The sequence below is a fragment of the Suricata suricatta genome, chromosome 6 (assembly GCF_006229205.1).
Source record: "Suricata suricatta isolate VVHF042 chromosome 6, meerkat_22Aug2017_6uvM2_HiC, whole genome shotgun sequence".
NCBI classification, from domain to species: Eukaryota; Metazoa; Chordata; class Mammalia; order Carnivora; family Herpestidae; genus Suricata; species Suricata suricatta.
The window spans coordinates 97,258,873-97,279,496 of record NC_043705.1 but is presented as its reverse complement, the minus strand read 5'-3'; the positions used below and the strand labels follow the sequence as shown (position 1 = coordinate 97,279,496).

Sequence of the window (20,624 nt, the reverse complement as noted above, 5' to 3'; positions counted from 1 at the left end):
TATGGTTTCCTCATTTTATATGATGAGTCACACAATTGAATAAGTCATTTAGGAAGATTGATTTTGTGTTGGCCAAGGTGTATGAGGATTAAGTGGTCATGAAAGTAATCAAAGAGGGACATGTTTTAAAAACAACATAATATTTGTTGTGTTATACGTCTACTTCATATTTTTTCTGAACCACTAAGTAGTTATTGTTTCTACATGGGTCAAATCATATTATGATGCCCAAAAAGATTCTGGGGCATGAAGAAAAGTGGTAAAATTCAGGATATCTGAGAGAACGCTGAAGAAAATCTAAGCAATGTTTTCTTATTTGTTCATTTTAATGTGATTTTAAAGGATAATCAGTTTCAAAACTCTAATATGCTTAGTTACTGCATTTACTGCTAAAAAGGAGATTTTTTTGAAAGTAAATAGTTATTTAAATGTAATAAATTAGTCACGAACACCAAATTATTTATGAATAAATTATTTTTAATGTAGCAAAATAAATTTATTTCTAGAACAACACAGACTAAAACGTTAATATGTTGAATGCACATATCTCTATTATTCTCTTTAAAGTGAAACCAACATTAATTCACACAGACATGTATGTGAACAGCATTGGTCCAGTGAATGCTATTAATATGGTAAGTTTTAATGGTTTTTCCATTTTATTAACATATTAGAGAGAAGATGTGGTATAATAAAAATAGGAAAGAATATGCTAACAAAAATTTATAAGGGAGAGAATCTTTCAGATATTTTCTCTATTGTATGATGAAGATAATTATAATTTATTATATGTATACAAATTAATTTTTATAAATGTTATACTTTTGAAATTCAACAATCATAATTTGTTATGATCATATGTATACAAATTAATTTTTAAATTAATTTTATTGTTATATGTTATATATATTACACATATTATACTTTTGAAATTAAACAATCATAGCTTACTTGGTAAGTACTGTTTACTACAAAGTGAAATATGGTGTTCTGTTAGTTTTTAGAAAATGACAGGGTAGAGAAGACAGAGTTTTCTTCATACTGGAATTATTGATCCAAGAAAATAGTGCATTAGATATAACAATAAATGTAGCTTTGTTATTGTATGATTTTTTTTGCCCAAATCTGACATAAGAAACTAGATTGGAGTCTAGAATAGAATAGTGTAGAACATACTATAAGATAAAACATAACATAACCTTAGTGATACTGTAATTTTGAAATGATGTTTATCAAGCTAGCAATAAGGATGCTCTTTTGAGTCAGAGAAATGAGAAACTTTAAGTGCTCTCCTTTCCAGTGATTAAAAAAGTATGCCACTCGCATATTCCAAGAAAGTAAGTTTGTCTGTTTAATAATGGAACAAATACCAACAATTTTCTTCCTTATAACTAAAATTTTCAGCATATTTAGCATTCTGATGCAAATTATAAATATTTAAGAAGAAACTATATGTGTAGTTAATTTAAACATAGAAGTTTTAATTTCAGGAGTACTAGTCGCCAGAACGGTTACCCCAGGATAGCATTTTATAATGCTGATTTAGTGAATCATAAAGATTTTATTTTTGTGGGTTTTATATATTTATTTTTTACTTCTTGCCAAAATCTAGTTCAGAAATTATTTAATTACTTTACTGGCACATCACTAATTAGTTGATAAAGAATTTCATAATAGGCTCCTTTCTTACTACTTGAAGAGTGCACATAAGGAACAGAGTGATGAGCGGGTGATGTGGCTTACTCTAGTAGAAATGTCGTCAGTTACAATGAGATACCTCATCAGGAGGTGCAAAGAAATCACACAGAACAATGCAAGTGAGACAAAAGAAGATTCTAGTCTGATCCTGATAGGCTATGTATTTTGGGGTAAATAAATAATCTTCCCATTTTATGTATGTTCTTCATTATAAAATATTGGTTGGTTGGTGGTATTGGACAGGAAATGTGGGTGATTCTCATCACCCAGCTCTCAAATTCTAAGAACACTGAGTTTTTTCTCATTTATAGACATCAGTGAAATAAGTTATAAAATAATGTTAAGTAATATCTAAATATAACAAACCAGAACTTGGATGTTCCTACTCCAGGTCTAATGACCTGAATTCATATCGCACTTACTTCTTTTTAGTTAAAGTCCCTCACATGACACTTTAGTGATATATACTTGAGAGTAATCATTACAGAATCATGCCCCATCTCAGCACTTTGAGAATATGCTTTGTGATGGAGTTGGCACAGTAGTAAAGATTATTTTATAATTGGTTCATTTCCTAGTGTTTAGTGAAAGGACAACTGTAATAGTAAAAATATTTTAAAAATTACCTTGCTTTGGGTTTTTGCTATTTGCCAGACCAAAACCACTTTATGTGCATTCTCCTTTTCCATCTTCACACTACCTAAGAAGACAGGTTGTTAAAGATTCCAATTTTATTATGAGGCAACTGAGCCTTCTTCCAGAGCTCCAGTTTCCAGCTGTTTTGGTTATTATGGACTTTCTTCACTCTTTAGCAGTGATTCTGAACCTATGTGATGGTTTTCCTCAAGATACATGTGGGAATGTCTGAAGATATTTTTAGCTATCTCCATATCCAGAGGGTTGCGAGTGTTGTCTGTGCTACTGGTATCCAGTGGGGAGGGGCTGAGAATGCTACTAATATATACAGCCCCCAAAACAAAGCATTAGCTGGCCCAAAGTCATGTGGGAAACTGCTCTACAGACACTGAATGCAAATGACTGTGTTTTAGCTATGATCTTTTGCTAGAATTTGTGTAAACAGGCCTATTTTTTCATAAAAATATCAGTTTTTCTATAAAAGACAAAGCTCTTTAGCAAAGCTTTTGCCTTCTTTTGGATTAATCAAAACCAGAGTAACTTTGCGTTGTATTGGTAATGAGAATACAAATGCCAAATACAAACAGATGTTCCACATTACAACTTTGTGTTAAAAATGTTTTATTTCACCTTTTTCTTAAACAGGAATATACAATTGACATATTTTTTGCCCAAACATGGTATGACAGACGTTTGAAATTTAACAGCACCATTAAAGTCCTCCGATTAAATAGCAACATGGTAGGGAAAATCTGGATTCCAGACACTTTCTTCAGAAACTCCAAGAAAGCTGATGCACACTGGATAACCACCCCTAATAGGATGCTGAGAATTTGGAATGATGGTCGAGTGCTCTACACTTTAAGGTATTGTTTTGGAAAAGGAAAGGAATAATCCCTGGGAATAAAACAAAGATCATTCACACTCTCTTAAAACAAGAGAGATGAAAGAAATTTCAAACCTTCAGGGTAGGCATGTTTGATATGATAGTACAAAATCTGTATTTCTTCTGTTATCAATATGCTTTTTCAAAGTCATAGGTAGAACCTAACTTTCTTTGATGAGAGAACTCTGTTTTCTCATAGGGACATGAAATGTCTCTTGACTTTGTAACATTACCTGATCTTTGCACCAGTTTTGGCTTTTGCATGTGTGTCCTGCTACTTTAAAATAAAGAGACTAAAACACAGTTTTTATTGGGATCACCAGTTGTTATGCTTGGAAATATCTCTGTTTCTAAGGAAACCATCGGTAAAGGAGAAATTTTGGTGTGGAGGTCGCTTGTACCTCCTCTTTTCGCTGCACAATAGCAAGTAACTACAGTGAGTTCAATCTGCCAGCTCCCACTCCCCGCTACACTGATAGGCTATTTGACTTAATTTATTGGCTATTTTGGGAATAGACTTCTTTAGGGATAATTTAAAGGAAGGTGTCTTTTATTTTCAGAACTTAAATATGAAATAATTTTTAAGAGATTTTCTACTTAAATTCCTGTATGCCATTATCTTAGCACTTCCTTTTATGTATGTATGTATTTATTATTTTTAAAATGTTTATTTTTATGAGAGTGCAAGTAGGGGAGGGGGACAAAAGGGGGACGGAGGATCTGAAGCAGACTGTGCGCTGAGAGCAATGAGCCTGATGTGGGGTTTCAAACTCACAAACTGCCAAGATCATGACATGAGCTGAAGTAGGACACCCGACTGGCTAAACCACTCAGGTGCCCTGGTGCAAGTATATTATTAAACAACATAATAGGTAAGTATATAGACTTAAGAACCAGACACATCTGGCTTTGGTTCTTAGCTCTTTTTGACTATCAATATGAATTACGGCAACTCTCCAGAATTTCTATGTGTATAACTTAGGGGCAGCTATCTGGTTGCAGGGGTCTTGGTGCTAGAAGATACATCTCAAAGCTTTATTAGTAAGTTTAATGTTTTTACTCGGTAACATTTTTATTTAGAGAAATTAGGTAGGAATTGATGGAGATCATTGGAAAGAATGTATCACTACCCCTATGACTCATGCCTCCACCATAGATCAGTGATTAGGAAAAATGGCCACAATTACAAAAGGAATTCATTGCATACAGTTTGGATTCATAATGGGTTTCATTAAATGCTAGATAAGGTAATGACTGAAATTAGAATATAGTGGAAATAAAAGTTTGATAAATCAGAGCTCCGTCTAGCTTTTGAAAAATTAAGTCACTCACACTATCTCAAGTCCCTTTATTATCCTCATAACTAGTCATTCTTTACTTGTATTAATTAGTAGAATCTCAATCCAATATTTAATTATGGAAATGACCTCAAAAACGCCACTCATATGATTCAAAGTTTGAATGAGTTGTGAATCTATACAGAGATGATTTTATTCTTGTTGCTAATTTATGTTATAAATATTTGTGTGTGCATAGATTATATATGTGTATATCTGTCTTTGTATTTGCAATCTTTATAAGGGTGTTTTCCATTTTAATAATTCAAGTTTAACTTGAAAAAAATGAAATATCAAATTTAATTATAATTCACTTATGAATAAAATTAACCTTTTCTTTTGAAAAACATGTGATTATTGAAAGACAATGATTAAAACTTTCAACTTTGGAGACAAATAATGTGTTCAAATCTCAACTGTGCTGCTAGATTGAACATTTTAAAGTACAATAAAGCCATAATAATATTTATTAAATGAAAGAACAATTTGTCTTATCCAGTGCCACATGGATGATTAAAGGCTGAATAATTATTACTTATATTTTACGATCAGTAGTTTCTCTATTATACAATAGAAAAAAGAAATCCCTCAATTAAAAATAATGCTGAATTGTAAAATCCTTTAAAATAAACTAATACTTATAAAATAATATTTTATTAGTTCAAGATTATTATTTGTACATTGTAAGAAATATAGCTATCAAATAAGAAATATTAAAAATTATCAACCCATCACCATTACAATTTTAGAATATATTCCTACTTGTCCAAAGATAATCAAAACACCTGGGACTCCATTAACTTTCTACCTCCTAGAGTCTGAGGCTATATCGAGGTACAGAAAATCTGTACCTTTAATAAGCACCCCAGATGCAAACTAATTTTGGCTCACTGGCAAACATTTTTCAAATATGTATGTATATGTCTATTTAACATGTCTTGTTTGCCAGTAAGTATCCTTCTACTCTATAACATCAGTTTAATGGCTTCATAGTGTTCCATTATAAGAATGCATAACACTTCACTGTGAAATATAAGTATTTTAAAACTCACATATAGTAATTTAAATCTAACAGCTACCAAGTACTTACAAACAGAAGGTTCTGCTTTAATTAGCAGATAAGATCTGAGAATTATCAGCATTCATTTACATGCAAACACTAAATGAGCTTAAGTTCCTAAAACAGTTTGTTCTGTTAAGTTAAATATATTCTCCGAGCACTCTCATGTGTGCAATTATTGTGCCAAAAAATTACATGGTCATAAATTTTGGAAAAAATGGAATCGAGGTCAAAGAGAGCCTATTGTTTGGTCTGTGAAAATGAATGGACAACATTAAATCTTAAGCAATTTTCTCCTGGATTTGGTGGGTTTCTTCAGGGAGAATTATCTTGAATTACGAATAAGAATGTGAGATATAGTCTCCAGGAACAAAGATGAAAAATAGTAATTAAAAATTGTACTCATGTACATTCTTAAAACTGTGTCTAAACTTTATTTACATTTCATGTCCTTCTGTTAAGGTTGACAATCGATGCAGAGTGCCAATTGCAGTTGCACAATTTTCCAATGGACGAACATTCCTGCCCCTTGGAGTTCTCCAGCTGTAAGTAATCTCATTCTGTATTCTGTATCTTCTCTCACCAGCAGTTTCCTAATTGCAATGCCAACTAATTGGGAGACTCCTAGAGAATGCAGAAATGAGCAGTGTTGTTGACTTTGAAGATTTTGACAGTTACTTTCATCATAATACCAGCTTAGCCCTGATAGAGTGATTCCTGCTAGAAAAGGATCTATTTTCTTAGAACTTGCAAGCAGGTTTCACTGGGGTATAAATTTTTAATAAATTAGCAGTGATTGCCTGGAGACATCTTTCTTTTCTTTTCTTTTTTAATTTTTATTTATTTTTGAGAGAAAGAAAGTGCATGGGGGAGGGGCAGAGAGAGAGGGAGACACAGAACGCAAAGCAGGCTCCAGGCTCTGAGCTGTCAGCACAAAACCTGAAGGATTGTAAAACTAGGCCTGGACTCAATGGAAAGGTACAATGGTGTATTTTACATCCTTCTCCCTGCTCCCACCGGCCCCCTATTGGCTCAGAAGAGACTGGCAACATATTTGCTGCTTATTTTCTCCCTTACCCAGCAGGAGGTACATAGATTTAACAGTGTCATCTGCTTATTTCAATTTCAGTTTACATGTTAATGATACCAAAATTGAAAATGACCTGCTTCATTTAGAGTTTGAGTAATATCTAAAACTAGTTATCTACCAGTGAGTAAAAGAGAAATTTTAGCGTCTTAAGGCTCTAGTTCAAACTCTAGTTCAAATCGCAACTCCATCATTACAGACTTGAGCAAATTATTAAATTTTGAAGTGAGTCCACAATATTAGATGCCCAACAGAGATCGTGAGGCATGCCCACCACAATTTTGTTTTATTGATGTAATATATGTAAAATGCTTGGTATGCTACCTCACACCCAATAAAATTCAGTAAGGAGCTCTATTATTTTTATTAATTATTATTATCAGACAATAGACTATATAGCAAGATGATCTGTGATGATCCTAATACAAATAAAGCTTCATAGATATTTCCTGCCTGAACTAAACCCAGGTTTTAGTTTCCCCCAGATGTTCGTCTTACATTTGTTGAGCATCCATGTTAGGTTTCTCACCTCTTTCTTATTTTTGTTGTGTCAACTATACATATGAGGCAGAATGAAAAACTGATTACGAATTTTAAGTTTATACTTCTATAAATAGAATTTCCCAGGCAGGAAGTGACAGAGACTCATATGAAACAACTAAATCATAATAACTATTCTTTCAAAAAGAAAAAAAATCAACGATGAGAGATGCAATTGTCTGTTTATCATTAAATCAATTCCAGAAGGAACTAGAGGAAAACTATCACTATGTATCATATTTATTTAGAAATGTTCCCATTATATTGGGGCACCTGGGTGGCTCAGTTGGTTAAGCATCTGACTTTGGCTCAAGTCATGATCTCATGGGTTTGTGAGTTTGAGTCCCACATCTGTCTCTGTGCTGATAGCTCAGAGCCTGGAGTCAGCTTCATAGTCTATGTATCCCTCTTTCTCTGCTCCCCCCCACATTCTCTGCTTCTCTTTCTCTCAAAAATAAAACAAAACATTAAAAAAATTGCAAAGGAAAAGTTCCCATTTTAAATTTTTTCACACATTTTACTTTATACAAGAATGGAATATTTTTAAGTAAAATCTTTCCCAATCTTTAGGAGATGAGACATTTTTTAAAAATTTTTTAACAGGGACTACTCTCTGAATCAGCTAAAATCTAAGAGCTGGTGATTTCTGTGTCTTTAGGTCATTGAAAACTATCTTCTGAACCCAAACACAATTTAATGTTACTTATTGCTATCAAAAAAGTTAAATCACCAACATGTTCTGCACAGGGTGTTCCCTAATATCACCATTCTTTTTCTTTTGTCCCTCTGCCCCTGCTCCATACCAGTATGGGTAGTCAGGCTTTCTTTTTTGTTCCATCTTAATTGATAAACACATAATACACAACTAGTTGGACCTAAAGAAAAGAAAAGGGGAACATGTAAGGGATCCTATTCTGGGTAGTCAATCAGCCTTCATAATTAAGAATTATATAGCATTACTAGTCCATAAATAGTTCAGATGATATCTAGTTTTATTTATCATCTATCATTTATTTATCAGCTATTTATCCATATATCTGTCTTTACTTGAGTTTATTTTATTTTTTCTTTTAGATTTTATTTTTAAGTGATCTCTACACCCAATGTGAGGCTTGAACTAGCAAACCTGAGCTCAAGACTTGCATGATCTAGTGACTGAGCAGCCAGGCATTCTTAGGTAGTTTATTCTACAATTTACTTAATCATGTTTATCCATTCAACAAATATGCACTGGCCATCAGTTTCATGAAATTAGTACTACCATCATCTCCATAAAGAAGCAAATAATTTAGAGGGAAAAACTGAAGAAACGTGTCTAGGGAGTTATGGCTAGCAAATGGTACTGATAATCCCTACATAAACAGTGCAGTACCTCTTTCATGAAGGCTTTCTGTTTTCTTGGCTGAACATAATTAACTTCTTCAGAATCTATAATAGTGCTCATTGGTATCTTCCCCTTGGCATTTCTACATACTGTCTTTTTGTTAAGTTTATTTATTTTGAGAGAGAGAGTGTGAGGGGGAAGAGAGAGAAGGAGAGAGAGAGAGAGAGAGAGAGAGAGAGAGAGAGAGAGAATGCCAAGCAGGCTTCATATTGTCAGTACAGAGCCTGATGTGGGGCTCAGGCTCATGAACCACATGATCATGACTTGAACTGAAATCAAGCATTGGATGCTTAATGGATTGAGCCATCCAGATGTTCCTCTACTTACTGCTATTAATTGTAGATTTCTGCATGTATTTAAATGAAGTACCAAAAAGTTAGAGAAAGAGAATAATGTAAATAGTTAAGGTGGTTTTTCCCTGTCATCTTCCACTCCAAGGGTATACACTGGAGAGGCATTTGAGTCTCTCTGTTATTTTCTGTTTCTGCATGACTCTCAAAACTTTGCCTTGTTTACTCCTCTTCATCATGAAATAATATCTTGCATGTGTACTATATGTACTATTTATGATATACTGGTTACTTTTTATATGCAGATAGTGTAAACTATGTATATAGTATACACGAAACCATGTATAGCATACCTACTATGCAAATTAAGTAATTTTCAAGGGTAATTTTGACCTCATGACTTTTTAACTTCTAGTTGGGATAAGATGTCACTGTATTTATTTTCTCTATTGTGATGCTCTTTAGTTCAACATCCTTTTCTAACTTATAACTCCATCTCTCTTATACTTACCTCAGGGTCTTGTTCATGGAAGGTGGTTGCTACATACACTCATTTATAAATAATTTTAAGTATGTGCTTTTCCATTTCATGTCAGATGGCTATCCACGCGAAGAAATTGTCTACCAATGGAAGCGTAGTTCTGTTGAAGTAGGTGACACAAGATCTTGGAGGCTTTATCAATTTTCATTTGTTGGACTGAGAAATACCACAGAAATAGTGAAGACAACTTCTGGTAAGATGAACTTGAAAAGAATTTTGAGTGGCCCCTTCCAGAGTTAAAATTCTGGTATAAATAATTCAGAAGACTTTTCAGTATCTGTCTATAAATGATATGCAGAAAATTAAATGAAGTGTTTTAATTTACCAGAGAAAATTATAATTGGTATTCCAGCATAATAGATAAATATAAATGGATTCTATTAGTTTGAAGTAAAATGGATTAAAATTGGATTAATAATTTATTTGCTTAATTTCTTTAAGCAAAAATAAGTAGCAATTATTTTAAAAGCAGAAAATATTTATTAGGTGTAGGTGTAATGTTTCTTTTAGGAAATAGGTTTTATGGTATATTGAAATAGCAGCATTTAAAGTAATCACACAGGGAAAAATAACTTTCTACAAATACAGAAGTGTGATCATAATGGATATGTGGTGATTCTCCATTCAGTGATTAAATATTTTGAACTGGCTTTATCATGGATGAAGGACAGGTCTGATTTCAAATCCCAACTCCATCAGTTACTAGCCATAGGTATTTAGAAAATGACTGAACTTTTCAGGGATTAACTCTCCCATATTAACTATGTGGACAAAAGACCTGTTTCACAGGCATGCTATGTGTATAAAGAAGAAAAAGAGAGTGCTTAGAATGATACCTGGCACTTAGTGAGTATTCAATAAATAGTAGCTTTTACTAATATTGTATTTCTCAAGTGAATGTGGGACCTAATGTGGTCAGGACCTCAGATTATTTAAAAGAAGTTAAAAATCTTTATTTTCATAACAAATGTCATGACTTTTAATGCTATTAATTGAATTTATTTAAAAGCCACGTGGTATAATTTAAACCTATTTCAGAGACCATGTCTGTCTTCTGGGGGGACAGTATGAACCCTCTGCAATGTTGAGGACATACTCCATGCAAATTATTCCAGCTACCCCTTTTAAAATTAAGTGACTTTAATATGTCCCAGTTTCAATTCTAAACACTGGGTTTTCAGTTTACGGTCTATTAAGCCATGTATTTTGATATGTATTCCTGTGAGTTCAGCTGTTTTCTGTTGATTAATTTACACATACCTTTTTTTTTTCCCTGAAACTCATAGGACATACTTTTGTGTTGACTAACTTGGAATAAAGTCTAAGTCTACTGTACATACATATGCAAAAATAGAAATTTAAGATTATATCTTCACAACCATCCTCCAAATCAAAGAACTATCTGGTCTTAACACTGTTATCAACAGTGTTTGCGGATTGCTCCGACTCTCTTAATCTGCAAAAAGAATATAAAAGAAGGTCAAAGAAATGCTTGAGTATATTTTTGAAAAGTGGCCTTCTGTTCCCTTATTCACTGCAAATCCTGAACATCAAGTACTAGAACAGTCTTTTATTTGGTCCCTAAAAAAGATTTAGGATTGCCTTAGAACTGGTTTTCCATCTGTGAAAGGAAGAACATGTGTAAAAATAATCTCTAAGTCTGCATGCTTCCAGAATGAGAAATTGGGCATTAAGTTGTGTTGTATATTCATATTTCTGTAATTGCTCCAACACCCTAAAACAGAACCCCAAAACTGATGACTAGCCAGTCTTTTTAGTCATTTGAGCCCAGAGGGGCATTAAAACCAAATGGTGGTGAGGGAAGGATTGACTTTATGTCACAGGGCCTAAATCATTCCCTCCCCATATTTCATATTAAGAATGATCTAGAGTATTTACTGTCTATTAAGAGATATTTCCAGAAGAAAATGACCTACTTATTTAAAGCCTGTCAAGAAATATTACCACCGTGTCACAAAGCTATTAATCTTCCTAGGGAAATCAAAGCAAAACAGCATTGATATCAGATTTGATATTTAATTGATTGCATCAATTGTTGTGAATTTTAATATGGTGGTTAGCATCCCTGTTGGTCTTGTTGTCCACTGCCTGCTCCTGCAGGCTTGTATTTTGCATGCAGTGCCATTTTAGTTGTATCTGTGAAGAGAAAGAACTGAATAGAAACTTAACACCAATGCTGAGAGGCAGCCTGATTCTTGTAATGAATGATTTTGTAATGACTAGAAGTTTCTGCATGACCTTTTGTTTGATTTCTGATGCCATTCTTACCTTCAAAGCAGAGCTTTATAACTAGTTAATATCTACAAGGAAGTTATAAAAACAGCTTTCTTGGGAAGTTATCAGAAGATCAAATTTATACTCCTTTTATTTTTTTAAATTTATTTACCTTTTTAAAATATGGAACGCTTCACGAATTTGCGTGTCATCCTTGCGCAGGGGCCATGCTAATCTTCTCTGTATCGTTACAATTTTAGCATATGTGCTGCCGAAGTGAGCACTTATACTCCTTTTAAACTGCAGCCACTATTACAATGTGATTTTCTCCTAGACTTACAGTAAATTTATATCAGTTTAAGAAGCCTTGGTCAAAACTGGGTGAGAATATTGCCTAAAACCTGATCTAGCCTACTGCAAGGTTTTCTAACCTTCATTCATTCGAGCTCACCTCTCATGACTTTATTATATCTAAATGGTGACTATACAGCTAATTCCTTAGTGTTTTTCTTTAAATTGATTTATTACTGTTTTTAGGAAAATGAATTTTTAAAAAGTTCATATTAGGACCATAATTGGAAAAGCAGATACATTTGACACAATAGAAGTTGATACAAAAATATAATGAAAAGCAAACAAATGTTCTTAAATTTTAAGTGCATATATTTGTGTTCTGCAGGCTGAGTATATTAAAAATGAGAGAAAAAACAGTATTTGAGAAATGGGAAAGTTCAGCTGGCACCAAAGTAAAACATTTCATAGATGGAAACAGAAGAGTAGAAAGACCATTTTACAGGAAAGAATCTTCTCATCATGAAATCCAATGTCATTTGTGACCACCTTGCACACACCACCTGAATTTTCTTAATTTCCCAACAGTCACATCTGTATCACACTTGAGAAAAATATTGCCTTGGTGTTAGATTGATAAGACTTGAAGAACACCTTTAGTTCACAGTCAATATATCAAAACAGATTCTGCATCCATGATTTTTTTCTCCAAGCCATCATGTCTTTATAATTGCGGTGCATCTGGGAATAGCACCATCATTGTCTCAGGGAGCCAGGCGTGAACAGTCAGTCATGTCTCTACCTCCCACCTCTAATGAATCACAAAGGCACTTATGCCTCTGAAGCATCTTGTGTAACTGTCCTCCTTTCTGTTGCCATTGCCACTGTCCTAGTTCAGGATGTTGTCTGTTCTCATCTGGACTGTGTTGGTAGCCTAGTAAGTTACGTCCCTGCTGTCAGTCCCTCTCTTCCACAGTCTATCTCTTACACATTAGTCATAAAGGCTAGTGGTTACTGAACACTGACTATATGCACCGTAGCAAACATTTTATCCAAACAACCTACTTGAATTCTCATGTCCGTGGTCCTATTTCTTACACATCACACCCAAAACATCACTGTGGACGAGGAAACAGACATCTAGAAGCTCCTTTACTACAGAGATCAGTTACAAAAGCAGGATTGTAAGTTCAAGTGATTCGCTCCTAGACTTGTGCTCTTAATTATTACAGTATTTTATTCCCACTGTGGCCCTGTGGGTCTCCTGAAACCACAACTTCCACCATGTTTCATGAATTTGGTAGGTCAATTAAGCATAAGTTTTTGTTCTCGGGAACTTTCTGCCTTTGTTTTCTATAATTTCCCACCTTGTGACAGAACTAACCAAACTATATTTTCCTGAATATAACTAGCCAATCCTATACACACTCTGAATCTTAGTTTTTCTCTTCTGAATAGCTTCTCAACTCATCCCTACCGTCTTTATGACTTTAAGGCTTAAAAGCATCACATCTCCTCAATGAGGCCTGTACTTACCTTCCATCAAAACAACGTGGAACAATTTTTTAAAAATGTGTACTCTTGGTGTCAGGCAACTCAAGTTTGAATACTGGCTTGATAGATTATTTAATATGTTTAAGCTTAGTATCACCAATATTTCAGGGTTGTTCTGAGGATTAAGTAAGACACTCCATTAAAAATGCTTAAAACTTTCTCTAACACATAGAAAACACTCTATAGTGGAATACATATATTTTTATTACTAATTATCATCATCATTATCATTCCATTAACTCTCCCTCAGAGCATTTTCACCTACCTTATGAAGACATAATTTCTGCTTTGTGTTGCTTAAGGCACTTTTCCTCCCACTAATTTTATTTATTTGTTTGTTTATTCATTCATTCATTCATTCATTTTAATTTAAATTTTAGTTAACATATAGTGCAGTATGGTTTCAGGAGTTAGAATTCAGTGATTCATCACTTACATACAACACCCAGTACTCATCACAAGTGCCCATTTTAATACTCATGAGTCATCTGGCCCATCCCCCACACCCTCTGTCTCTTGTGATTTGGTTGTCTCTCTTCTCTTCCCCCCTCCCCTTCTTATGTGTTCATCTGTTTTGTTTCTTAAATTCCACATCTGAGTGAAATTATATGTTATTTGTCTTTCTCTGAGTGACATCCCACTTAGCATAATACTCTCTAGCTCCATCTCCATTGGTGCAAATTGCAAGATTTCATTATTTTGGATGGCTGAGTAATATTCCATTGTGTATGTGTATACTCACACACACACACACACCACATATTCTTTATCCATTCATCAGTCAGTGGACATTTAGGCTCTCTCCATAGTTTGATAAATGTTCAAAATGCTGCTATAAACATTGGGCTACATGTACCACCTTTGAATCTGTATATTTTTATCCTTCGAGTAAGTACCTAATAGTGGAATTGCTGGATTATAGGGCGTAGGCACTTTTTATTTACCCTTTTGTTTTGCCCCCTCATTCCAATAAATCACAAATTTCACAATAGACACCTTCTTTTTATTCATCTTCATATCCGTGTTATTAGCATAGTGGCATGCTTAGAGTTGTTGATTAGTAGCAATTGCAGAATTGATTGCTTATGACAATTATATTAATAAAACTGTAAAATTTCCCTCAATTTAATAAGCAGTGCAGAATTCTATTATGTATATTCCCATTACTCCTTGATTAAAGTATAAGACTTTGTTCTTTCTGACCATGTCACCATTGCCAGTTCACCAAATTATCTACATGATTTTTAGTATCAAGCAGAACTTTGTTCTTTCATGTTCCTTCATATTCTCATCCCACAATGTAGGCTAGAAAAATGGACAAATAAGGAGAGCATGTGATCCAAATACCATCATCCTGAATCAAAAAGAATCTATCACATTCTTCCTATATTAGAATGCCATTAAAGCTTCCATATTTTCTCTAGGATGCAAATTTCAGTGTTTCATGAAATATCCTCATAAACTTTTTGGTAAACCCATAAACATTAGATGTTATTTACCTTTTTTGTCTTTAATTCACCATTTTGGTTAGGATTCCATGTGCTTATTATATTTTCCTAATTTCTATTATGAGAAACACGTAAATATTAAAATAAAAAGTCCATGTACCACTAAATTTACCTTACTTTCCAACAGTGCTGGTCAGACTACAATTTTAGAAATACCAGTTCTGTGGGTAAAGCCCATATTCATTGCTTCATTTGTAAAATATTTATAATCTACCCTATTCCTTCAAACCTTGACCACTATTCTCCCCCCATACCCTTAATCTCCCTGAGGTATTCTGTATAGGTAGTATGCATTTCATGTTTTTGTGTCTTGTGTTCCTTATTTAATACCAAGCTCAAGTCCAACCTTCTCTACCTGTATCATTATATAGATATTGCTCAAGTAATTCTCCAAATAGAAAAAACAGTAGCTCCAACCTTCCAGGATATGTTTTAATTTAGATGCCTTTAGCAAACAAGGGAGACACTTTTGAAAATTTTACTCATCATGGAGGTGTACTATTTTAAGGGAAAGAAAAGAAAAGATACAAGTTAGCAGTAATTTTTTCTTTTTCTTTCTGAAGACATTGAAATAAAAAAAAATTTAAAAACCTAGTTGGTATGAGAGAAAGAACTATGCCTTCATCTCAGAGTCTCCTGTGACTTTGAGTCACAACAAACTGTGAATTCATTTTAGTCAATAATAAACTTTCAAACTAGTTGAAGCAATGTCATGTCTTAAAATAAATCCATGGAAGACTTCACAGTAATTGATTTTTATTTTATTTTTAAGCTTTGATTTAGAAAAAAATTAAGTTTGGTTTCAAGAGAAGAAAACATAAGAATAACATAAAGAGAGCTAGGCCAGAAATAGCCGTCTCTGGGATGAAAATTCCTCACTTATAAGATGAATGCATTTGACTAGATACTTCTGTGAAGTTCTTGTTCTTCTATCCAGAACCTCTGATGTTACCACAGTTACAGCATAGATGTCCTAATGTAGGAGCACCTCATATTTATAAATTATACTTTCCTAGAATGTTCTCTATCAAGTTTTCAATATGTTTTCAAAGCAAGTCAAAGGCAGAAACAAACTCCTTTAAATTTTTAATTTAAGGAGAATGACAGTCCCATTCATGTATATGTTCTTAGTGACATATGATGGTATACATGTTAACTCAAAATGTTATATTTTACTGCCTTTTCAGTTGTAATCCTGTAATATCTATATATTACATTTTTTAAATCCCACATCAGAATTTTAAATTCCAAGTTTCCTCTGACCTTCCCTAGTACAAAGATAGGGCTTGAGAAAAAGAGAGAGGTTTCATAGAGAAGTGATATGGAATCTAAGGAAAATTGTTTGGCTTCAAAGGTGATATACTTTATTTCTGCTTATATTCCACTAGCAGGAATGCTGTACGTTCCCATGGTGATAAAATGAATCTGGGAAATGTAGCTCAGTTGTGTGCTAGAAAGGGACAATGGGTTTTATGACTTTATAGCATCTGTGCACATGGTGTGATACCATATTTATCACAACAAGCCTCTGAGAAATACATTCTTTTGCAATTTGACACATGAAGCAACTTAAGTTTAGAGGGACTAAGTAATTTTTTCAAAGATATTCAATAAAGCAAGTTATTTATCCAGATACCAAATCCTTACCCCGTTGCCTCTCATAAACATATTAGGTAAAGATGTGAATTAATTAAAAGTTAATTCTTAAGCTTGATAATATGTAATATTACACAAACAGTGCAATGAAGTCATACCACTTAATAAGATAACCCTATGCACGCATCAACAAAATGTTAACTTGTTGGAATAGGGATTATATTTTATATAGCAATAACAAACAAGTGAGAAACAATTTAACAATGATATTCTTCCATTTTTCAGAAGCATATTTACTGCCTACGAGCTAATAGTATTCACTTGCATAGTGGATCAAATGGTCACTATCCAAATATGGTCTTAATTAAGAAACTATCAGATCCAGTATACTTGCTGTTTGCTCTTAGAAGAAAGAAAACCTAATAAATGGTTTGCATGACTATTTACAGTAATTTTGGGGGGTAATAACTTATTGTGATAGTCTGTCAAAACTAAACAGGTCAAGATGTTAATTTTTATCTGTCTTTTGTGTTTCCTAATTCAATTGAAAATCCTATTTTGATATATTTAAAAAGCACATTCATCCGTGTGACTGATATGACTAATAGAGCCCTCCTGTCGAGCTGCTGCCCCAAATAAATGTAAAACATTAAATGATTTTTAAAATATAAAAATGTGAAATAATAGAGATTACATCTCCAGACATCGGGCTCTCCACACAAACTCATTCATGATTCCTTTCACTCTGATTGATGCTATTGACTAATTTCCTCATCTTTTTTCTGCACTTTCAGAAAATAATACTATTCAGCATGGTAGATATGCAGATTTAAGCTTGTCAGAAACTGAAATGGGAAGCAAATGGCAATGAAGAGAATTATTTTTCTTTAATATTTGACTTTTTTAAAGAAGTTTATTAAAAAGGTCACAGCACATTGCAGTGCATAACAACCCAGAAAAGAATTTGCTGGGCTTATAAGCTGTGACTGACCAGAATTTGTTACCATGCCCACCTGCCTTTCATGTAATCTATCTCATTTAGAAAAGCAAGAATAGTTCATTCCTGAAGGGCAGAAATAGGTCAGAACAGCCCAAGGAAAAGATAATTGACAAATATGTTAAACATGACTAAATTATTTTTTATATATTGATATATCCACTGTTAAATTAACAGTGTTTCTCATTAACAGGTCAGTCACATCATAAATGTTTAATTTTTCATATCTGTCTTCAAATTTATCTACCCCAAAATTAACTTTTCTTTGCTATGCATTATCTTTTAGAATAATGACAAGAGAATACTAAAAAGTAGCATTTTCTTAAAATTAGAGTTCTTCTGCCATCCCTATCACAAACCTAATTGTTTTGCCCTTATGTGCTTCTCTATCAGCTCTATGAGAACACTGAAGTACAATAAATAAGTGGCTTTGCTCAGAGATAAAGCTTCAGTTGAGACCACTGAGTTCACTGTAATAGTTTCCAAACACGATTTCTAGCATGCTTATGTCACATTACTTACAGTCCCAAGCACCTGGAATTTCATCGCTAAGTGGGAAAGAGCTACATAACATATAAGACAATGTGTAATTCATGAGCTGTGTAATAGCTCCTTGTTAACTAGACAGTGCAATCATGGACACCAATTATAACAATCTAATGACTGTACTTTCTTAGCTGGTGATTTCTTGTTCCCAGTATTAGTGACTGAGAGTGGAAATAGATAGATAGCGAAAAGTAAAATATTAGGGCTAAATCTTGAAGATAAAGCCCAATTGTAATTTTACTTACAGGGAAATTACTCAAAAGAGGTAAAGTCATATGAAAATCTTAAACATCTTTTTACATTTTAAACATCTGGATCTTCATTTTCATTTGTACACGGTTGAATAGTGTTCGATTATAACATTTTTGAAAAGGTGAGGTACATCATCTGCAGTTTATCGAAGTCCCTGTTGTATTTTTGGGGCTTTGGGTCTTTTTTCTTCAATTACTGTTTTTGTATTTTGAAAAACCAAGTGCATCTATATCTCTGTGGAAAACTGGGAAAATGAAAGATAATCTCCAAATGAGCACTTATGTATGCATGCAGATGAAGTTTTTATTTGTTTGTTTTTTACTTTTAATAGGCAAAAGGAAATAAATGTGAAAACTATTACTCAGCCAAGGTTTGCTTGAAAATAGACAGTGATTTGCAGGGAAGTGCCAGAACCTGACTAATCTGTGTTTCCCTTGCTTCTTTGTATTCTACAACTGGATTTATTTGTCATAAATATCTAGCATATGTAATGCAAATCCACTTTAAGTGGTAGATGGGTTTTAAATAAAATCCTGGGTGGCTTAGTTGGCTAAGTGTTCGACTCTTGAATTTGGCTCAGGTCATGATATCATGGTTCATGGGATAAAGCTCCACATCGGACTCTTGCCTGACAGTGTGGAGCCTGCTCATGCACTCTTTCCTTGCTCGCTCGCTCGCTCTCTCTCAAAAATAAATAAATAAATGTAAATATATATGTGTTTAAATAAACATAAAGTTATGAAGTTATATAGATGGACATTTGTGCCTCTGGTCTTGTCCATATTTGTTTTTTTCAGTTCACACCTAAGCATGTAAAAGCTTGGTTGCAATTTTCCTGAACATTATTGATTAGCCGTCTTGCATAGTCAATTGACACTTTTTCCTGTTGTACTTTTCTGAAGATTGCTACAATTATTGTTATGCCACAAAGCTCTGTTTTTAATATCTTGGATGAAATGAGACAGCTGGATAGAGAGCAAAAACTGATTTCTATGTAAGAGCTGCCTTCGTGGTTTTGCTATCATATAGCTGAATGGCCTCGAGCAGTCATATTTTGTTTTGACCCTCAATTTCTTTGTCTCAAAAAAAATCAGACTAGAATGAATTTGAAGCTCCTTTCACCCCTAAAATGTTGTGCGGTATTTCCTGATATTTGACAGCTCTGTTATAAAGCAAACTTCTGTTGGGCATTTATGTCCCCACAACTTCCTAGCAAAAACTTCCTTGTGTTTTCTTATTCTGTTAACAGATCTACTTTATTTGTCATGTATAGAGAACTTCACTGGTAACCATGGGGGCAAGAGGCCCAGAGTGTTGCCATAGAGATGGTTGGTACGTTAGTTAAGGTCTGAAAAAATAAATTTGGCATAAGAAAAATAGGCCCACAGTGGGTATGAGGAGAGAGATGGATGTGAACTACATTAATTCTGAATAAGGAATTAGGAGAGGGCAAAGGTAGGACAGTGGCTATGGCATGGCTTTCAGAAAAGAGAAACAAGAGGTACTTGGTATCCTTCAACAAAAAGAACACTTGCCCTCAAGAGTGCACAGTATGACCACAATGTATTTTATTTTTAAGAGCTTAATTCTATAAATTTGGCAGATAGATATAGTGCTGAGAATTGGTGATCCCTTAAAATAGTATTGATCTACCACTTCTAAAGTAATAATATGATGTATTAGCATTTGTAAGGTCTCTTCGTATAAATCATCTCATTAACTTTTCACAATATTTCTATAATGCAATGCCCATTTTCCAGATGAGGTTATTATGTACAACCAATCTTATAGAAAAGTGTCCAGAGAGACCTTGTCCAAGATCATAAAGTAAGTCACTAAACAGACAGTCATGTTTCCTGATGGGCTCATTTCCTAATGTAGCAGTGACTCAAACACCAGGCCTGTTTCTGAACTTGTATTTGCAAAGGAACTTGCCATTGGCCACAATTCTTTATCTACTATGTAATTTGTTTTCTCTTTATTGTGATTGCATCTATCTAGCTTCCTGGCCGACTATCATCTGTCTATCTAAAACTAGTATGGCAGAATTGAAGTGTATTGGTCAGTTTAAGCTAGACTATGCTATGGTAGCCAAATAGCCGTCAAATATCAGTGATTTAAAACTGAAAAAAATATATATTCCATTCTATGGCATGTTATTTTAATGGCTGAGCATGAAATAGCAG

The 20,624-nt window shown here is 33.7% G+C and overlaps 1 protein-coding gene and 1 non-coding gene across 3 annotated transcripts in view; one reads left to right on the top strand and one right to left on the bottom strand.

Annotated features, from left to right (window-relative positions):
- The window catches only part of GABRG2 (gamma-aminobutyric acid type A receptor gamma2 subunit), a 110,426-nt gene that overhangs the window by 27,633 nt on the left and 62,169 nt on the right, over positions 1-20,624 (top strand). For both annotated transcript variants that reach the window (XM_029942906.1, XM_029942905.1), the window contains exons 3-6: positions 568-635; positions 2,980-3,200; positions 6,080-6,162; positions 9,515-9,652. In XM_029942906.1, the coding sequence (XP_029798766.1) occupies positions 568-635; positions 2,980-3,200; positions 6,080-6,162; positions 9,515-9,652 (510 nt within the window). The remainder of the gene's footprint in view (positions 1-567; positions 636-2,979; positions 3,201-6,079; positions 6,163-9,514; positions 9,653-20,624) is intronic.
- On the bottom strand, positions 11,872-11,978 carry LOC115295024. Its single transcript, XR_003910258.1, has one exon. It is a non-coding gene; the product is annotated as a U6 spliceosomal RNA (small nuclear RNA).